The sequence below is a fragment of the Physeter macrocephalus genome, chromosome 6 (genome assembly GCF_002837175.3).
Source record: "Physeter macrocephalus isolate SW-GA chromosome 6, ASM283717v5, whole genome shotgun sequence".
Classification (NCBI taxonomy): domain Eukaryota; kingdom Metazoa; phylum Chordata; class Mammalia; order Artiodactyla; family Physeteridae; genus Physeter; species Physeter macrocephalus.
In genome coordinates, this window is record NC_041219.1 from 35,141,697 (window position 1) to 35,163,699 (window position 22,003).

Here is a 22,003-nt window from a genome sequence, read left to right on the forward strand (position 1 = left end):
ATAAATCCAAGGAGAAACACGCCAAGACACATAATAATCAAACTGTCAAAAATTAAATACAAAGAAAACATATTAAAAGCAGCAAGGGAAAAAAAAATAACACACAAGGGAGTCCCCATAAGGTTAACATCTGATCTCTCAGCAGAAACTCTACAAGCCAGAAGGGAGTGGCAGGACATATTTACCAAATGTAAATTAGATAGCTAGTGGGAAGCTGCCGCATAGCACATGGAGATCACCTCTGTGCTTTGTGACCATGAGAGGTGTGGGATAGGGAGGGTGGGAGGGAGGGTGATGCAAGAGGGAAGAGATATGGGAACATATGTATATGTATAACTGATTCACTTTGTTGTAAAGGAGAAACTAACACACTATTGTAAAACAGTTATACTCCAATAAAGATGTTAAAAAAATAAATAAATAAATAAATAAATTTTAAAAATAAATAAATAAATAAATAAAACTATTCTCGGGACTTCCCTGGTGGTCCAGTGGTTAGGATTTCGCCTGGCAATGCAGGGAGTGCAGGTTAGATCCAGGTTGAGGAGCTAAGATCCCACATGCCTCGGGGTCAAAGAACCAACAGAAGCAATATTGTAACAAATTCAATAAAGACTTAAAAAAAAATGGTCCAATTCAAGAAATCTTAAAAAAAAAAACTATTCTCAATAATAGGAAGTCAATGACAAATATACAACAAAAACAAGTGCAACATTGAGCTTTACATGCCCTGCCTTATTTAATCCTCGTAACCACTATCTGAGGAAATTGCTATCATTAATCCCATTTTTCAGAAAGGAGACTGAGGTGCAGTGATTAAAGTAACCTGTTGAAGATCTCACCACTAGCCTGTGGCAGAGTCTGGATTTGAACTCAGGTCTGAGCCCAGGTCTAACTACAGTGCACATGTTCCTTACTACAAGACTAGATTATCAAGACTGGTATGTGGTCTGGTGTGCTATGTATAGTCAAGGGTGGGGAAGGACAGGAAATGGGAGGAGACCAAGGAAGACTTACTTGGACGTAGTAAAAACACTTGAGACTTTGAGCCTGTCTATAAAAATCTTGAGAATTTCAGGTATAACTTATGAACGATGGAAGGGCCAAGTCTATCTGGCCCAGGACCTAAGCTAGGAGAGCCAATAAAGCATGGCGGGTTACGAGTGCAGCTTCTTCGGTCAGGCTACCTGGTTCTGCTCTCAGGAGCTATAAGATCTTGAGCACACAGGGCTAATACAGTATCTGCTTCATAGGGTTGTTGGGGAGGATGGTACCAGTTAATACAGTTGACCCTTGAATAAGGTGGGGAGAGCCTTAGGCCAACTGACCCTTTGCACTGTTGAAAATCTGTATATAACTTATAGTTGGCCCTCTGTACCTGCGGTTCCTCCCTATCCACGGTTCCTGCATCTGCAGTTTCAACCAACCAAAGATCATTTAGTACTGTAGTATTTACTACTGAAAAAAAAATCTGTGTGTAAGTGGATCTGTGTAGTTCAAATCCATGTTGTTCAAGGGTCAACTGTACATGTTAAAGTGCTTAGAACTGCTTTAGCACAGAGTAGGCACTCAAAAAACATTAGCTATTATAGTTTGAAGTTGGATTGAAAACTACTTTCTAGCAAAAAAAATTTATTTTGGTTATTTACTGTTTCTAAAACTGTGCTCAATGGTGACTTTTTGTTGTTGTTGTTGAAAGAGCAGATAGAGTAAAAAAGTTAATTTTTTAAGTTTCAGAATTGCTGGATCTAAAAACGTTACAGGGCAATTCTTCTTGTAGGACTTTTCAGAACGATAAACAGTAATTTGTACTGACTTTTCACAGGGGAAATATCTCAAATAGCAAGGAACACTGTAGTACTTGAATCAGACTGAGGTCAAATCTGTGACTGTGTGATCTAGGGCAAATTAATCTTTTGGTGCTTCAGTTTTCTTACCTACAAAATAGATAGAATAATGCTACCAACCTGAGAGTATTTGTGAAATTATATGAGAGAACTTACATGAAGTACTCAGCACAGCTCCTGGCACTGAGAAAGCATTCAACAAATGTTGATTGTTACACCTCATTTCATTTAGCAGCTCTAACCTCTTTTCTCTTAGGGTCAGAGAAAAGGATATCCTCAGTCCCAGCTCTCTGATCCCATGACATCCTAAATGCTTGCTTCTGTTATTACTACCTGCTGAAATCCTAGCTCCAACTGTGGTTTATTGGATTTAAGAGCTTCACTTCTAGAGATCTTCTGACTTTTGTAACTTGATGATGATGATGATGATGATGATGTATCACCACACGCCTTGTGGGATCCCCGACCAGGGATCAAACCCAGGCCCCGGCAGTGAAAGTGCTGAGTCCTAACCACTGGACTGCCAGGGAATTCCCTATAACTTTATTATTAAATGCTAGTGTTTGCTTTGTGCTTTCCACATTACATGGCTCTCTTGTGTACTTTATATCTCACAAGATTTTCGTAAGAATTTTATGATATAGGTGATCATGGACCCATCTCTCTTTCTTCTCTGGCTCCTTCATTTTCATCAAGACCAAGCATAAAAGAACAAAATTCTGGGCTTCATCTGATATGGCAGACCAATGAGAACCACTAGATTGTTTCAGTAGTAATAATAGTGTCAACAATGACAAGCAGCTGAAATTGACTGAGTGCTTATTATGTATCAGGTTTTCTTTTAAGGATTTTATAAGTGTCCACTCATTTAATCTTCATGAGCTTCCATTTTACAAGATGAGGAATTGAAGGTAGTGATTGAGAGAGGTTTTGTAACTTGCCAGAGATCATACAGCTAGTAACTGGTAAAACTGGGATTTGACTCCGGGTAGTTAACTCAAGAGTCCATACCTTTAACTGCTACTCTGTGTTGCCTTTCTGTAATTTTAGGTTTTTGAGTTTAGTAGTGACACGATGAAACTGATATTTAAATATTAGTCTAAATAAAGTAGGCAAGAAGAATCAGATTGAAGAGCCAAAGATTTTAGAAACAAGGATTGGCAAGGATGACTTGTGAGAATAGAAAGGTGAGGAATACACATTAATGACCAAGAGGAATGTATTGTAGTGACAGTGAAGAAAAACTTAAAAGACCTGGAAACATTTGCATATAGGAAAGGAAGATACCAAAGATGATTTCAGGATATTGAGTAGATGCGATTTAGAGCAGGGACTTCCCAACATTCTGAAGTCATGGAAACAAGAAAAAAAAGGAGATGGGGTAGGGTGAAATTTCAGTGTTGTATAGAAGAATAATAGAAATTAACTTAAAGCATACAGAAGGAAGGGATCTCAAATAACCATAAATTAAGATATAAGTTTTGGGACAGAGGTTATAATAAACATCCTCATTTCTCAACTAGGTCACAGTTTTTGGGGTTTTTTTAAGGTCACAGTTTTTAAAAAGTAGCCTATGATATTTATACATGGTAATATTAACATTTTGGTAGATTCCTTGATTATGCTTCAAGTAGACTCACTGCTACAGGGGAGAAATCTAGACATAAAATTTAGGACCTAGATTCAGAAATAACATTTCTTACACATGGAAATAATCCCTATATATGTAATATGAATAAATTAGAAAATTGCGCTCATGTACACATACAGAATATAATTCTACTGATAAAATATCCAACAGGCCTGAAACAAGTTATCATGGAATCCCAGAGAACACACTTATGTAGTCTGGGGCATCTCGGCTCAGGATTATCTTGAAGGCTGTGAGCAGATGGGATTAAAACTTATGTCATCATTTTACTTAACAAGATTTTGATTTCAACACTTAAAATCTGTGTAACTGTATATACATGTTTTTCTTACTTATAAGTCAGTGTGTAACTCAATGACAAGGACTTTATTCATTCCTTTATCCTCTATTATAATAAAGGGTATAGTGTGGGTGAGAACTACCCCTTACAACAATTTACAAATACATGGTGAAAGAAGAGTTAGCAGTGGAGGAAGAAAAAGGGAATATACATGCATAGATGCTTAAAGGGACTAGAATAATGCAGCTTTAAAGACCAGTGAGCAGGGTTTCAAGGCAGAAGTGATCAATAGTGTAAAAAGCTGCCTTGAGACTAAGAATGGAAGAAAAGCCCACTGGATTTGTTAAAAATATCACTGATGACTTCTGAGAGAGTAGAGGAGACTGAATAAGATTAAAGAGTTAGATCAAGGGACAGGGAAAGAGGAACTGAATGAAGTTAAGAGGTAAGTGATGGGTTCAAATATTCAGAAATAAAAGGTGTGAAGAAGATAGACTAAAAAGGGGAAACAGAAGAACGTAATGGTTAAGAGCAAGACATATGGAGGAGGTTGTTTGGGTACACATGCCAATTTTTCCAGTTAGTAGCTGTGTGAACTTGGGCAAGTTACTTAACTTCTCTGAGCTTTCGTTTCCTTATCTGTAAAATGAGATCATCACAGTACCCATCTCCTAAGGTTGCCACGTGGATTAAATGACCTAACTTCATATGAAATGCTGACAATGAGCCAAGCATATATAGGTACTATGTAAGTTTCTGCCATGATTAATCAAGGTTACCTTTTTGTGCAAGTGTGAGGACAGAAAAGAGTCACGGAGGAGTATGAAGACATTAGAGGGCTATGAAAAGCAGGATGCCTAAGAACTAACATGAACTCTAGACAGCGGAAGGACTAACTTTAAGAAGATGAATGTGGCAACTTCTTAGATCCTAGGGAAGGATAAAATAGAGCAATGCCCAAGAGAAGATACTGGCAAATGAGAGAACTCTTGGTGAATGGCTCCTATCTTCTCATTGAAATTAAGTTAAGGTCAATTGATAATAACTCACAGTGTATTTTTGAATTTTAGAAAGCTTTACTATGAATAGGAATTGAAAAGCACTGCAGCCAGGTCAAATTTGCCTTATGCCACGGGTGCTTTCTGTTTACACACTATGGCTCACAAGCATGGATTTAACTTTTTTTAAATACTGCTTACTAGATAGTCTAGGCATTAGTTTTTAGATCATAACCTATCAGAGGGCATGAAAAGTATACTCTGAATAAATGTCATTTATAGATGATGGTTGTCAAATAAAAACTTAATTGCAGAGAACTTTTAAGGTCCTAGATTAATCCAAATGCATTTGTGCCAATTAAGAGTCTCTGAGGTGGAAAAAGTCATTGATTTTTCTCCTCTATGTGTGCAAGTATTACACATGTATATGTCTTTTCAGCTTGATAGAAGAAAGCTAAGTTATAAATAATAACCTTAAAACTTTCCTCAGGATGCCAGCACACACTCATTCCAGGGGAATGAAGAACAAAATGAGCTGTCTGTATTCCTTCCAAGTTCCAAATCCTAATAAAAGAATAGGAGTATAATGTTAAAGTTTTTATAATTACTAAAAAAATGAAATTTCCATAAATTTATTCAAAGCTATCAACTAGAGATTATAGGGTAGACATCTGTATTTAAAGCATATCCTTTAAAGAAAATTATAACAAAATTATAATTATTTTATAAAATGTAAAAGTAGTATGAAGAATTTAAGTTTTACCACACTCAACAATGGAAAAACAGTCACATACATTTTTTTCTCTAATTAATTTAGTATAGCAACACTGTAACACAGTAACCAAATTAAATTATTCATGAACTCTTATTTTGTGGACAGGATCTTGAAGTTTCTAGGTCACTAATTAGGTTGCATTCCAACTTCAGCAGTCATTTCGATTAACAAAAATTTCTACCGGGGTGCTTAAAACATACACCTGTACCCCCCTCCCCTACCCCAGTGCTCCCATTTTAAAAATAGCATATAAAGAAGCTAGTATGAAGTGATGTGAATTCAGAGAGATAGTAATTTCCCACATTTGCTTATTCCAACTCATAGTTGGAATACTAGGCAACTATTCCAACTCATAGCTGCCTTTGAGTTCCCATGCCAGGGGCTACTTCTTATCTTTCACCTTTTCTGATCTGGCTCACTTCCCCAGTTCTTCTCAAAAGGGGCCTTGATTGCTAGCTACCAGATTAAAGGATAGAAGGGCTGAAGGAACAAGCATCTGGCTCCTCCTACTCTCCCTCTCCTCAATACTTACAAATCCGTAGTAACAACAACCAACCTACTGAAGTTCCGTCTCAATTTTTTTCCCATACCCAGAGTGGAGATCAACATTCAGAAGTCTCAGTAATGGCTCTGTTGTGAGAAGTTCTATTTCCCAACCAGACTGCTCATTTCTAGCTCATTCTTCACACTCAGCTATTGTTATATCTCACTGGTACAGAGTGTGGCACAGAGTTAGCATGGCAGGAGACAGAAGGCGATGGGTGGCTGGCAAAGTGCCCACACAGTCTGGTCCTTAAGAACCGAATGCATTCATTAGAATGCCCTGGACTTTTTCTTCTAGGTTTTATAGTTCATATCTCATTAGGGACCATAAAACAATTTCAAGAAACTTAGAGAATGTGTTTTTAAAGTTGAGGTAAACTTTTATTTCAAAGAAAGAAGACATATTTATTGGGCAATGCCACTACTATTCTGTGCCAAACCGCACCATTTAAAAATTTTTTTCCTTTTTATAGAAATTACAGGATCTCCAATCTTGAAATATCCTAGTTACATGTAAACTAACAAAAATGTTTTTTAAAATGATTATCTACTTGATTAAATAATTTAGCAGCATACACTCTTCTCTTGCCAAATCAACACTTCTATCTGTATTTACTATACAGGGAGACAATTACAATTTAATTGAAGAGGGGAATCACATTTACCATGGGTTTATTCAATTGTGTTTCACTTCCCACAATAAATAAGATTATTAGTTATGGCAACTGAATATTTCTTTCTTCTCTATTGCCTTTTACATAATGAAGTGCTGGGCTAGCATATATTTTACCACTATTGAAACAGCAGAAATTTGTATTACATATTCAGTGAATCCCATGACAGAATGGTTTAAAGCCTCCATTCTTTTGATCTTATTCTAACATGTATTTGATTTTTGTTTGCTATTATAGTGAATAAATACATACAGAATATTTTCATGATTTTTTCCTTTTCAAATGAAGGAAACCAAAGACATTTTAAAAAACATGGATAAAGATATTCTATAAAACAGGTCAATTAATGAAGTATATTCCTGTCCAATGAACCAAATTTTAGTCTAATTTTTAAACAGTACTTAACCTGAACAGAACCTGACATATTTTTTTGGGGAAAAAAACCCCAAACACAAACCACCACCAAAAACTGATTTAAAAATGAGGAGGGTAATCCAAATTACTTTCCAGGACTAGGATAAAATGATTTACAGCTTATAATTACATGCTTATTATATAATTTTCAGCAGTTGCATGATCCAAGTACTAAATACGCAAAATACAACAAATTGGGCTGAAATGAGTTATCATAACTAAATTAGCTACAGATGGTACACTTTAAGTTGTTAAGTCTTATTTCCCTTTTAGATAGATTCCATAATTAAGCTCTTCTTAAATCCTTTTGTGGAGCTCAACTTATTTTCCTGTGTCTTTACTGCATGTCTCATCTAGTTAATATTAGTTCCATCAGATGAAGTCACATTCCTCTTTTTTTGATACATTTTTTGCAGTATACCACACAAATCTGAAGCATACAGCTCAAAGAGAACACACTTGAAGAAAGCACCCAAATTAAGATAGTATTTCCAGAACTCCAGAACTCATCTGTGCTTCCTTCCAGTCCTATTTCCTTGCCTTCTCACAAAAAGTACCCACCATCCTGACTTCTGACACCATAGCTTACATCTGCTGGTTTGGAACATCATAAAGATGGAATCCTACGGAAAATACTATGGAATGTATTTTCTTGTCTGGCATCTTTCTTTTTTAATATATTAAAAAATTTTTTAAAATTTATTTTTGGCTTTGTTGGGTCTCCGTTGCTGCATGCGGGCTTTCTCTAGTTGTGGCGAGCAGGGGCTACTCTTTGTTGCGGTACGCGGGCTTCTCATTGTGGTGGCTTCTCTTTGTTGCAGAGCATGGGCTCTAGGTGCGTGGGCTTCAGTAGTTGTGGCACGCAGGCTTAGCAGTTGTGGCGCACGGGCTTAGTTGCTCCACAGCATGTGGGATCTTCCCGGACCAGGGATTGAACCCATGTCGCCTGCATTGGCAGGTGGATTCTTAACCACTGCACCACCAGGGAAGTCCCAGCATCTTTCACTCATCATTAAATCTTGTGAGATTTACCAACACTGTTTCATGTTGTATTTTGTTCATTCTCATTGCTGTACATAGTAGCCCATTAATTAAGTACACTGCCATGTATTTACCCATTCTACTGTTGACAGACATTTAGGTCGTTTCTAATTTATGGTCATTACCAATAATACTGCTATAAACCTTCCTGTACATGTCTTTTAGTGAATATAGACACCCACACACCATTCCCCCTTCCCCCCCTTACACAGACACACGCCCACATCTCCCCACCCTCTACCTCCACCAGCTGGGTAACTGCTAGGCGTGAAATTGCTGGATCATAGCTTACAGATATGTTCAACATTAGCAGGTATTGTGAAATAGGTTTCCAGACTGGCTGTACCTCATTTATCTTTTTTTTTTCATATTTCTTTTTAATCACTTTTAGAAAAAGTCTAAACTTTCTTTGACAAATTTTCTGACAAAACAATCTTAAAAGCAACATTTGTCTTAATGGCAAAAAGGCACAGCTTTTCAGTTGGGCTTATTTGTAAGGCTGATTTCTCAAATCATCCCCCTTTTTTCTTGCATTTTATTTATTTTCATGTATCTGTGTATGAAAAAATTTCCATCAGTTTTAAAATGTAGTGAACACAATGTATAGTAAAGACTCTTAATTGACCTCCTTCTGACAGACTACTTTTTCTCTCTGCAGAACTGACAAGAACAAGGTTACTTTCTAATAGCTCACGTGTGCATTTGTTGTAGGCTTACCTTGAGGGAATATGGGTTTTTTGTTTAGTGAACTGCTGTTTGTAAGTGATGTAAACCCATGCTTATTAGTGCAATTACATAATTAATATTATATAAGCGGACAATATGAATGTGAAAGAGCTGTTTCAATGGACCTAAGTTGATGGCAACCAAATAAAGGTAAGTTTCTAAATGAAAAAAAAAAGCTCTTAAATTTAAATTAGGTATGCATGACAGTTACAAAAACAAGTAAAATAAAAATCTAGATATATTTGAAATACGACTGCTGAGCAAATGTTTTCATTGTAGACACTAGGTGTGTTTCAGGCAAAAAAGAGGTCTAATGCAAATCAATGGACTCATAACTTAAGAAAAACAACAAGCCTAGGTCTAATATCAAAAGACTGGCAAATTGGCAAATTTTCATAGATACATTATATATTAAAATAGGGTAGGTAGACATTCCTTTAAAATGATTTCCTGAGTTTGCTGACTTTTTCGTTAATCTAAGGAACTACTGGTTTGGACCATGTCAGATAAGAGAGTTTCTACTGTAATAGGAAAAAAAATCATAAATTCACATTTTCATATTTCCAAATTTGTTGCTAGTATATTTGTTTATAATAAATAAAATTACCTAAAAGTTAATTATAGCCACAGAAGCATACTTTTCAGGAAAATGGTATATCACAGAAAGATAAAAGCTGTAAGGGTTTATAACCTTCTTAACACACATAATCAAACACATGGAAACATAACAGACCCTTTATAAAAAGTATAAAAATATAACATCAAATTAAACTACTTTGACCAAAACTCAGGAGCTATATAAAACATATATGTATACCTATTTAAATGTCTGCAAGGGAAATTTCAAAACTAAAGCTTTTAAGGTAAAGTTAATCTGCTGACATAAATGAGTTTTGATACAATTTGAATCCAAGTGTAACAGACACCTCCACCCCTCCCAACTCTGTGGTCTTAAGTAGAACTCTCAGATTTAGTTGTAAAATGTAGGGGTGAAGAGATATCCACATCTAAGATTATGAATTACATTTACCTTACTTTTGGTAGTTTATTGTTAAAATTATTGCCTTATTTCAGGCTGAGTACTTTTCAGCAGAACATTAAGTATTCTTAACACATGGTATTTAAATGTAATTGTCCCATTTAACTAATGAAAAGGTCTCATAAATTGGGTGTTGGCATATATGGGATATCCTACATATTCTCAAGGGTCTTTTGCATTCACAATTAGTAGAAGGAGATGTTCCCTCTGAAAATTCAAAAGGAAATTTCCTGGGTAATACTAGTTCATTTGTTTGTTCTTCATTTTTAATTGGCAGCTCATTGTCTGTTAAGGAGTTCATTGTAGAAGGAAATTTCTGCTACCAAATGTTTATGACAACACAGACAAAAGAAGGGATGGATGACATTAAATGACACATCTGTATCCATTTGGCTCTCTTTAACTGGTAAAGCAAAAAATACAAACCACAATCTTTCTAAAAGATATGACTGGATCACATGAATCAATGTATTGATTAATTAAATATGAAAGCAAGAACAAAAGTAATACCTAGATGTAGTTATAAAGATGAAAAGGCACTTTACAATGTTACTGGGTGTAGGAAAAGGACCTCCAACATGCTTAGACAAGAAACATGTTTTTCACTGAGTTTGTGATAGCAAAATGAAGATTCCCCCCGCCCCCCATTTCCTAGTAATTGATCACTAAGTAACTCATCATGCTATGGATAATTCAAAAGAGGGGCAAACGTGGTATATTTCCTAAGTAAGTGAACACACAAATAGTAAGAAAGATGAAACAAATAACAAAATTATTTAGTGCTAAAATATTTGTTTTTCTGTTTGTTTGTTTGTTCTGTACGCGGGCCTCTCACTGTTGTGGCCTCTCCCGCTGCGGAGCACAGGCTCCGGACGTGCAGGCTCAGCGGCCATGGCTCACGGGCCCAGCCGGCGGAGCACAGGCTCCGGACGTGCAGGCTCAGCGGCCATGGCTCACGGGCCCAGCCGCTCCGCGGTATGTGGGATCTTCCCGGACCGGGGCACGAACCCCTGTGCCCTGCATCGGAAGGCGGACTCTCAACCACTGTGCCACCAGGGAAGCCCAAATATTTGGTTTTAAGTGCAAAAGGAGTTCAGAGGTAGGGAACCATATGATTGAATGCACAAATTGAGGGATTAGGCAGACAAATCTTGATAGGGATATGGTAGGTTACAGTGGTAAATAAACTGTCAGCTTGTGGCTTAGACTATAGAAAACTTTGATAGCTAGGCAAAAGTTTTAACAGTGGAGGTGACAAAATGGCCTGACAGCATAACATAATAATTTTGCAAAGGGTACTTTCAGTATATGTATTTCAAATATATTCAGAAATAAGATTAGGGGCTTCCCTGGTGGCGCAGTGGTTGCGCGTCCGCCTGCCGATGCAGGGGAACCGGGTCCGCGCCCCGGTCTGGGAGGATGAAATAAGATTAGACTAATTCTGCTTTTTAAAAAAATACTTCATACTACTAAGCAAGTAGTATTAATAATAAATGAAGTGATTAGAAATTTTACCGATGAGAGTAAGAAGAATTATAAGGGTGAAAATGAAAGACAATTGCTTATGCTTACTATTTTATCCTTCAATAATTAAAAATTATGAGTCAAAAATAGAGTCAATAATCAAAGACTGTGTGTGTTTTGAAGGGGACAGGAAGTGGCCTGTTTCAAATATAACACTAATAAACCAACTGTACCGTTCAAAAAACAATCTACTATTGTACATCTTCATGAAGGCTTGGAGGGGTTAAAAAAAAATCTTACAAGCTTACATGTTGTTCCTTCATTTTTTCTTAAAACTATAAACAAATGCAGCAGAAACTACCAATTTATCATCACAGAGGTGAGACACTACCTGAGGCCACCCCAGAGAACTGACATCTTATTCAACTTATGGAGACAAACAGATTTTTGAAGGATAGGAATTGTGAGATATTTTGTCATATTTAAAAATAAACCTCAAACACAGGGAGGGAGAAGGCTAAGGGGGCACAAAGTCAGAGAGTGGCATGGACATATATACACTACCAAATGTAAAATAGATAGCTAGTGGGAAGCAGCCACATAGCACAGGGAGATCAGTTCAGTGCTTTGTGTCCACGTAGAGGGGTGGGATAGGGAGGGTGGGAGGGAGACACAAGAGGGAGGAGATATGGGGATATATGTTTATGTATAGCTGATTCACTTTGTTATACAGCAGAAACTAACACACCATTGTAAAGCAATTATACTCCAATAAAGATTAAAAAAATAAACCTCAAAATTAAACTCTCAACTGCAAAGAAATACCATATGGTAGTTAGTTTTCAAAACAGATCATATTTAGTTATTTCATCTTCAAGGAATTCAGAATAAAAGGACTTTTCCTTTAACTAGCATAAACCTTAACACAAACACCAGTAATACTACCCAGGAAATATTAGCCTTTCATTATTTCCAAGAAAAATTTTGATATACTTGGCAACTGAAATTTGACTATATGCTATAAAGGAGGGAAGGTACTCTTTAACAGTTACATAAATGGACTTTCAAAATAAACCTGAAAAATGTTCATGGATATGATTCTCATTTATACAATTCACTTATTACAACCACACAATGGCTACATAAAGCAAGCTTAAGTTACTGTGAGCACTGATACGGTAATACACTTTGAAGTACTGGTTTTATATTTCATCTACGAGAGCACATGAGAGAACAGAGAGTTAAATACTAGAGAGTGGTATTACCAGTTCACGATCATATAAAATTTCAGAAAATTCTTTCATCATTTTATAACTTTTACTCTATTATAATCTTTCATTAACACACTATTTCACTGCCTTGAATTAAAGAAGATCTGCAAATGCGATCAAAAGGTTTTACTAGAATTTTTGGATGCTTCTTATAAAGACATTGAATCCTTATGTTTCATTCACTAGAGGTAAACTCAACACATATTGTCTCTTTTATTTCACTCTTAAAGCTATTATTAGAACTATGCAATGATTGATCTTGATTCAAATGCTATAAAAAACTAGAGGGAATTTTAGAAGACAAGCAGAAAATTTTATTTCTGGAATTATTTAACCATAACATTATAATGAATAATACACATTCTTCTGATTTCACTTTGTACCTGTAATTATTCAGGCATAGTTTAACTGCTCCTAAACGGAGATTGATCTCCCAAGGAATGCTTCATTGGCTTACCTTCAGAAGGCTCTCAGTCCCTTTCTTTCTCTGTTTCCCACACAAGGACTATTTTTATTTATTAAAAAAATTTTTTTAATTTATTTTTTGGCTGCATTGGGTCCTCGTTGCTGTGCGCAGCCTTCCTCTAGTCGTGGCAAGTGGGGGCTACTCTTCGTTGCGGTGCGTGGGCTTCTCATTGCAGTGGCTTCTCTTGTTGCGGAGCATGGGCTCTAGGCACGCGGGTTCAGTAGTTGTGGCACACGGGCTTAGTTAATCCGCAGCTTGTGGGATCTTCCTGGACCAGGGATCGAACCTGTGTCTCCCGCATTGGCAGGTGGATTCTTAATCATTGTGCCACCAGGGACTATTTTTAAAAAGATCACTTACTTTGTGATCTCAACTGGGGTGGGGTTGGGGGGGAACAGTCTGCCTTAACTATGGATCTTGAAGACTCAAATATACATGAGTAGAAGTGATATGGAAACAACTCAGCTACCATGGGATATATATAAGATATCTGATAAACATTCTTTTTCTCTTGTAATAATTTTCAAAAAATGAAGTGGCTTCTCTTGTTGCGGAGCATGGGCTCTAGGCACGCGGGTTCAGTAGTTGTGGCACACGGGCTTAGTTAATCCGCAGCTTGTGGGATCTTCCTGGACCAGGGATCGAACCTGTGTCTCCCGCATTGGCAGGTGGATTCTTAATCATTGTGCCACCAGGGACTATTTTTAAAAAGATCACTTACTTTGTGATCTCAACTGGGGTGGGGTTGGGGGGGAACAGTCTGCCTTAACTATGGATCTTGAAGACTCAAATATACATGAGTAGAAGTGATATGGAAACAACTCAGCTACCATGGGATATATATAAGATATCTGATAAACATTCTTTTTCTCTTGTAATAATTTTCAAAAAATGACACTACTGACTTAGTGAATATCATATGTAATTTAGTATTCCCTTATCCAGTAATTTGGTTATAAAAAAAAAAGGACATTTTTTATTTCCCACCCTTTCTCCCGTTCTTGTTAAAAATGATGACAGCTAGAACATGGCAACTACTAATATCCCAAGTTTCACAGACAATGTGAATGGCACATTACATGCCTCTATTATTTTAGTCTTAAACTAAGAATTCCTTGGTTTCTCAAAGCCAATTTTCCTTCACCATAAATTTTATCTAATATTTTAAAAGATTATTGGGGAGGAGGAGGAGGAAATGGATTTAGTTCTGACATCCTTTGTAGTAACAGTGAGTACTGGGTCTTCTATTTCTTCTGTATCCCCCAAAGTACTAAATGTTGGCTATACTAAACGTCTTTAATAAATACTTGTTGGTCTGACTTGTTCTTACAGAACGGTACTGTTTTTAATATACAAGAACATCTGTTATTTGGCACTGACTGGGAATGAGATGTTCTGTATCAGTGAGTTTTTAAAATAATAAGCTTAACCCATTAAATACTTAAACACCATTTTTACCTTCTTTTGGAAGAAGGGGATAATAAATTTTTCTAAATATGCACTTATTTACCTCTCAAATATTGTAATAATTTTAACCTTCTTTGGATGATACTGGGTCATAATTTGAAGTACTAGTATTTGTATTTTCCTGTGCATATATATGTGTATATATGGCATACCTGTATATGGTGGACTTGATGAGGGACCATAGGGACTTCCCTGGTGGCGCAGTGGTTAAGAATCTGCCTGCCAATGCAGGGGACACGGGTTCAAATCCTGGTTGGGGAAGATCCCACACGCCACAGGGCAACTAAGCCCGTGCGCCACAACTACTGAGCCCGTGTGCCACAACTACTGAAGCTCACGTGCCTAGAGCCCGTGCTGTGCAGTAAGAGAAGCCACCGCAATGAGAAGCCCATGCACCGCAATGAAGAGTAGCCCCCCCTCGCCGCAAGTAGAGAAAGCCCGTGCACAGCAACAAAGACCCAACACAGCCAAAAATAAATAAATAAATAAAAAAGAAGAAAGAAATGGTGTAGCACATGAGGCCGAATGCCTAGCAATCCTATGATTTACTTGGGAATTTCTTTTCTTAAACACATCTCCTGTCAGATGCTTTGGTAATGGCATCTTTTTAATAAAGATGTGGTGACAGATACAGAATTGTATTCATTCCTTCACCCACTTACTCACTGAATACCTAACACAAGGGCTCTCTTCTTGTGCTGAGATGACTCTAAGGTAGTAAAGCATGGCTGGCCTTGCAAAATACCTTATTAGTGAAAAGGCCAGAGCAGTCTACTCTAGGATAATTTTCCTCATCCTCTACAAAACTCCATCTCTCCTTACTCTTGCTCCTCATATGAAAACTGGGCTAATGACATATGAAGGAACGTGACATCTTCATTTCAGGAACTAGAATGTTTTAGCAAAGGTATCTTTCAAAAAATTATAAATTCTTCACAAACAGAAGATAATACATCTGTAGACATGACACTAAGTATAAATTCTATCAATTTTATTAAACCCGACATAATGTTTGATTTTGATCAGAACATACAGGTAATATGAACACCTGCTTTTTCAATAATATAAAAAGACTAAAACTTCTTGAATAAGAGAATCTACCAAATAAGGTTTTTGAGGATTAAATGAATTAATTCATATAAAACACTTAGAATAGGGCCTGGTCACTTATTATTATCTAAATCAACGATTCTCAACAGTGGGGGATTCTAACACCCTGGGGACATTTTTGGTTGTCCTAATGATTGGGGTGCTACAAGCATTTAGTGAAAGGTAACCAGGGATGCTAGACATTCTACATGACTTTTGAATTCACAGTAAAATTTAGAAATACCTCAAAAGGTGGGGCCATTTCAAGATAGGAGACATATTTTTTGCAATTTTGTTAGTACTCCATCTCCTGACATAACAGTGAATTATTTTGATACTACCCATATAAAAACTGGCTAATTTGCAAGAATGTTATCCTTCCTTATTTTTTCACCGTGATATCCTATAATTTGTCTTGTCATGTTATTTCTATTTTGATTAGCATTATTTCCATACTCTTTCACTTCCCATTGTAAAATTTTAAAAATTACTACTGACTTGAGTTTTTATTCTAATAACTAGTTTTGCCCAAGGCTATGACACTGCAAAACTCCAGATGGCACTATTTACATTGTACTCTGCAAGCCATATCCCTGGAACTGTGTAACTTGGAAGCTTTGCCTCTCTGCCTTACATTTTCCTGTTATCTTATTTTTCTGATACTCAAATTTATTCCTTGTAAAGAGTGACAAAGACTACACTTCACTATTTCTTCTTATGCAGTCGTATCTGAGCATATACACTGTGCTGTTATTCTACAACAATCTGTTTTTTATGGAAATGTGTAGTATAGTTAAAATACTATTTTATTTAAAATATTATTATTAGTATTTAACAGAAATGTAGTACAATTAAAATAAAATTTTTTACAATTATATATTTTGAAAGGTTATATTTTCCATGAGTTTCATTTAAGATTATATAGTAGACATTAGAAAATGTTTGTTTAAAAAGGGGGTATTGGGACTGATGAAGAACCACCGAGTTAAATGAGAACTCAATTTTCTTATAAACTTGCAGGGATTATAGAATACTAAAACTAGATGGACTCTTAGATAAAAATGAAGTCATATTAGAGAATGCAGAGAAGTAATAAACATCTAAAATATTATTAGATACAAATAGCATCTTCTCAGGGTGAATTTGAAAATTGCCACTCAGGGGCTTCCCTGGTGGTGTAGTGGTTAAGAATCTGCCTGCCAATGCAGGGGACACGGGTTTGAGCCCTGATCTGGGAAGATCCCACATGCTGTGGAGCAACTAAGCCCGTGCGCCACAACTACTGAGCCTGTGCTCTAGGGCCCGCGAGCCACAAATACTGAGCCAGTGCTCTAGAGCCCGCGAGCCACAACTACTGAGCCAGCGTGCTCTGCAACCACTGAAGCCTGTGCGCCTAGAGCCTCTGTTCCACCACAAGAGAAGCCACCACAATGAGAAGCCCACACACCACAACAAAGAGTAGCCCCCGCTCGCTGCAACTAGAGAAAGCCCCTGCGCAGCAAGGAAGACAACACAGCCAAAAAAAAAAAAAAAAAATTGCCACTCAGGCAGAAGAGTGAGCGAATTAAGAGTGCAGGTACTAGAGCCACACTGCTTGATATCTGAGCTCCTCTCCTTAATAGCTATGTCCCTTTTCACAAATTATTAGCCTCTCTATGCCCTGCCTTCCCATCTTGCAAAATGAGGGTAAAAATTGTACCTATCTTGGAGTTGCTGTAAAAATTAAATAAACTTACATAGGTAAGGCACTTAGTGTTGGTTAGTATGCAGTAAAGCACTCCATAAACTATTTAGTAATATTTACTTATTAATACTGTAATTCATTTATAGAAAGTAAAATACTTTTGTCAGTCTTAGAGAAGATTAAAATGGTTCTGAAATGATTATTCACAGGTTTAAAAACGTATCAGTGATTACCAAGTACCCAGCACAGTACCTGGCACATAGCAGACACTTGATATTTGCTGACTGAATGAACTAGTCTCTATATTAATTTATTCTCAATACATTCATTCCCTGTATCAAGAGACATACAAGTGATAACTTTTCAATAGATAGACTGACACACTAGTACAAGTGAGACTATCTTCATTCTGATTCAGAATTTGGAAATTTTCAACAAAATACATAAGCTTGACGAACCTGCTCAGGGGACAGACTGTTTTGAAATGCTGTCCCTAGGGCCACAAATCTCTTAGCTGATTATAATACTGTGTCTCCTTGAAAATGCCAGAGTCAAACATCAGAAAATATGCACAGATCAACAATGTATTTAAAATAATTTTTTTTGAGTTGGCAGAGTCAGAGAAACATTTCTTCTGCTCTTTATAGTACAAAATGTTTAAGAATCCATATTGTAGCACTGCTCCATATTGTAGGATGACATAATAAAGCTTAGTATTTAAAAAATTTTATTCACTATTTAATTCCCCATGTTAATCATTTTAAAGTATACAGGGACACTTGGCACATTCACAATGTTCTGCAACCACCACCACTATTTAGTTCTAGAACATTTTCATTATTCCAAAATGAAACACTGTACCCATTAAGCAGTCACTCCTAAGTTCTTGTCCTCCAACTTCCTGGCAACTACCAATCTGTTTTGTTTCTATGGATTTGCTTCTTCTGGAGATTTTATATAATGGATTCATAGAATATTTAACGTCTGGCTTCTTTTACTTAGCATAGTGTTTTCAAGTTTCACCCAGGGAGTAGCATGTATCTATACTTCATTCTTTTTTTATAGCTGAATACTATTTCAGTGTATGCATACACCACATTTTGTTTGTCCATTCATTTACTGATGGATATCTGGGTTGCTTCCACCCTTTGGCTACTGTAAATAGTGCTGCTAGGAACATTCCTTTACAAGTTTTTGTTTGAATGAACACCTGTTATTAATTCTTTTGGGTATATACCTAGGATTGGAAATGCTGGGTCACATGTTCAACTTTCTGAGGAACTGCCAAACTCTATTCCATGCCGGCTGCACCATTTTACAGTCCTGCCAGAAAACAGTGAGGGTTTCAGTTTCTTCACATTCTTCAACACTTGTGTTTTTTCTGACTTTTTGTTTATAGTTATTTTAGTGTCACTGGTATTTCATTTTGTTTTTGATTTGCATTTCCCTAATGACATTCAGCATCTTTTCATGTGCTTGTCAGCTACTTGTATATCTTCTCTAGAGAACTGTCTACTCATGTCCTTTGCCCATTTTTTGATTGGGTTGTTTGTCTCTTTATTGTTGAATTATAAGAGTTCCTTATATATCTTGTATAAGACCCTTATCAGATACATAATTTGCAAATATTTTCTCCCATTCAGTGGGATGTCTTTTCACTCTCTTGATAGGGTCCTCTGGTGTCCAAGAGTTTTAAATTTTGATGAAGTCCAATTTATGTATTTATTTTTAATAAATGTGTTTTTGGTGTCATATTTAAGAAACCATTGCCAAATCCAAGGTCATAAAGATTTGCTGTTTTTCTTCTCAGAGTTTTCTAGTTTTAGCTGGATGTTGTTGAGGATTCTGCATCTATATTTACAAGGAATATTGGTGTGCAGTTTTCTTTTTTGGGGATGTCTTTGTCTGGTTTTGGTATCAGGATAATGCTGGCCTTACAGAATGAGTTAGAAAGTGTTTCTTCCTATTCTACTTTCTGGAAGCATTTGAGAGACTGGTGGTTAATTCTTCTTTAAATGTTTGGTAGAATTTACCAGTGAAGAATCCTGCCCTGGCCTTTCTCTGTTGTGAAATTTTTGATTACTGATTCAATTTCTTTATTTGTTATAAGTTTATTCAGATTTTCTATTTTTTCCTTGAGTTTTGGCAGTTTTGTGTTTCCAGGAATTTGTTCATGTCACCTAGGTTATTTAATTTGTTGGTGTACAACTATTCATAGTATTCTCTTATAATCCTTTTCATTTCTCTAAGGTTGGTAGTAATGTCCCCACTTTTTCTGATTTTACCATTTGTAGTGTTCTCTCTTTGTCTGTCTAGCTAATTAATTTTAGCTATAATATGTTTTAGCTATATATGTTAATTTTGTTATATCTTTTCAAAGAAACATCTTTTGGTGTCATTGATTCTACTGTTTTCCATTCCCTATGTTGTTCATCTCTGCTCTAATCTTTATTATTTCCTTACTTCTGCTAGCTTTAGGTGTCTTTATTCTTTTTTTTTTTAGCTTCTTAAGGTGTCAATTTAGGTTACTGATTTGAGTTCTTTCTTCTTTTTAATGTAGGTGCTCACAGCTATAAATTTCCCTCTGAGCACTGCTTTTACTGCATCCCATAAATTCTGTATGTTGTGTTTTCATTTTTACTCATCTCAAGGTATTTTCTAATTTCCCTTGTGATTTCCTTCTTGACCCACTGGCTAATTAATGACAGTGCGTTATTTAATTTCCATGTATCTGTAGATGTTCTATTTTCCTTCTGTTAATGATTTCTTGTTCATTCCACTGTGATCAAAGAAGATATTTTGTATGATTTCAATCTTTAAAAAAATTATGTAGATTTATTTTGAGGACTAACATATGGTTTATTCTAAAGAGTGTTCCAGGTACACTTGAGAAGAATGTGTATTCTGCTGATGTTGGGAGTGTGTGGAGTGTTTTGTATATGTCTAGTTGGTTTAAAATGTCGTTAAAATCCTCTACTTCTTTACTGAACTTCAGTCTAGTTATTCTATTTAGCATGTCATTTTAAAGCATGGCATCACCAGCATATAATACTACTCCCAAGATGGCATAGGCTTTGAGTATGATTGGACAAGGATATCACTAAGGTATCTTTACCAACAACATAGAGACCCAGACTATGGTAGGCATTACTCTATTAGTACAGTGACAGGAATGATTCCTAGGATGTAAATGGCTATTTCATCTGCCCAAATTGCACAGCTGCCATTTGGCTGGTGTCTTTATTCGTAACTAGGCAATTCTGTACTTTGAGTTAATGAAGACAGTTGTACTGAAGCATTTTTCTGTTGTAGTTTGTCCCCTCAGAATTCCTTCTTTCCTTTGTTACTTTGAGAGTGTATGTTACTACTCTTCCTTAAACTTGATTTACTTATATCTTCTGTTTCTGTTAAAAATCTTATCTATATTGTTTGGCTTTCAGCCCAAGAAATTTGACTTTAAAAGCCAATCAGAAATGCCCTTCTGGTTGGCAAATTAAGCTGATAAATTCTAAATTTAGCTCTCCAGCTATTGCTACAATGATGTTACCAACCTCCAAAATCTCAGAGACTTAGAAAAATAAGCATACATTTCTTGCTCATGGGTCTGTGGGAAGTTCTATTTCATGCCAGATGGTTCCATATGTGCTTAATGTGCTCTGCATTCTGGGGCCAGTAGCTATCTAGGACATGCTTATATTATAGGAGAAGACAGAGGACAGTTGGTCAGGACAAACCATGTAAAACATTTAAAGTGTCTGCTTGAGTCACACCTGCTAACATTACACTGGCTTAAACAAGTCACATGGCTAAGCCCAACAAAGTGGGAAAACCTCCTTCCACAGGAGCAGGGAAGGGAGAGTAGGTATTCACTGAACAATAACACCATCAACCACAGCCTAGCAAAGTAAGACAATTAGGAGCAACACAGTAAATTTCAAAAAGTTAAATTTATTTAAATTAAACGACTTACTTTGAAGTTAAGTTCTTTCTCCTTTTTAGAGTAATAATGTTCTCTTTAAAATAAAATGATGGTAATAATAGAAGGCAGCAGAACTTTAAAAAATTCTTCTCACTTGACAAAAAGCTGGCCACCCTCTGTCAGTCACCTATATTTTAGGACAATTTTACTGTTCTATGAAAATCCCAAAGTCTCCTACAAGAAAAAAATCACAGATCTCTGAATGTAATCCCAGGTCTCTCTGGCTGTTGTTCACTATTCAGAGGCTATTCCTTGGCTTGCAAAGACACTCGTTTTCCCCTTCTCAGGTTTCATTATTCCAAATGCTTGTGATTAGGATGCTCCGTGTGTTAGAGACTTAAAACGTCATTATTTCTTTCTAGTGATCTAATTTAAGTTTTACATTAAAAATGGCCCCACTTACTTTTCCATTGCTATACAAACTTAGTTTTGTTTTTTGTTTTTTTTTGTTTTTTTTGCGGTACGCGGGCCTCTCACTGTTGTGGCCTCTCCCGTTGAGGAGCACAGGCTCCGGACGCGCAGGCTCAGCGGCCATGGCTCACGGGCCCAGCCGCTCCGCGGCATGTGGGATCTTCCCGGACCGGGACACGAACCC

The 22,003-nt window shown here is 36.5% G+C and overlaps 1 protein-coding gene across 1 annotated transcript in view; it reads right to left on the bottom strand.

The window, feature by feature from the left end:
• The window catches only part of NUP37 (nucleoporin 37), a 42,723-nt gene that overhangs the window by 5,048 nt on the left and 15,672 nt on the right, over window positions 1–22,003 (bottom strand). The window contains exon 6 of the mRNA XM_007117361.3: window positions 5,250–5,340. Within this exon, the coding sequence (XP_007117423.1) occupies window positions 5,250–5,340 (91 nt within the window). The remainder of the gene's footprint in view (window positions 1–5,249; window positions 5,341–22,003) is intronic.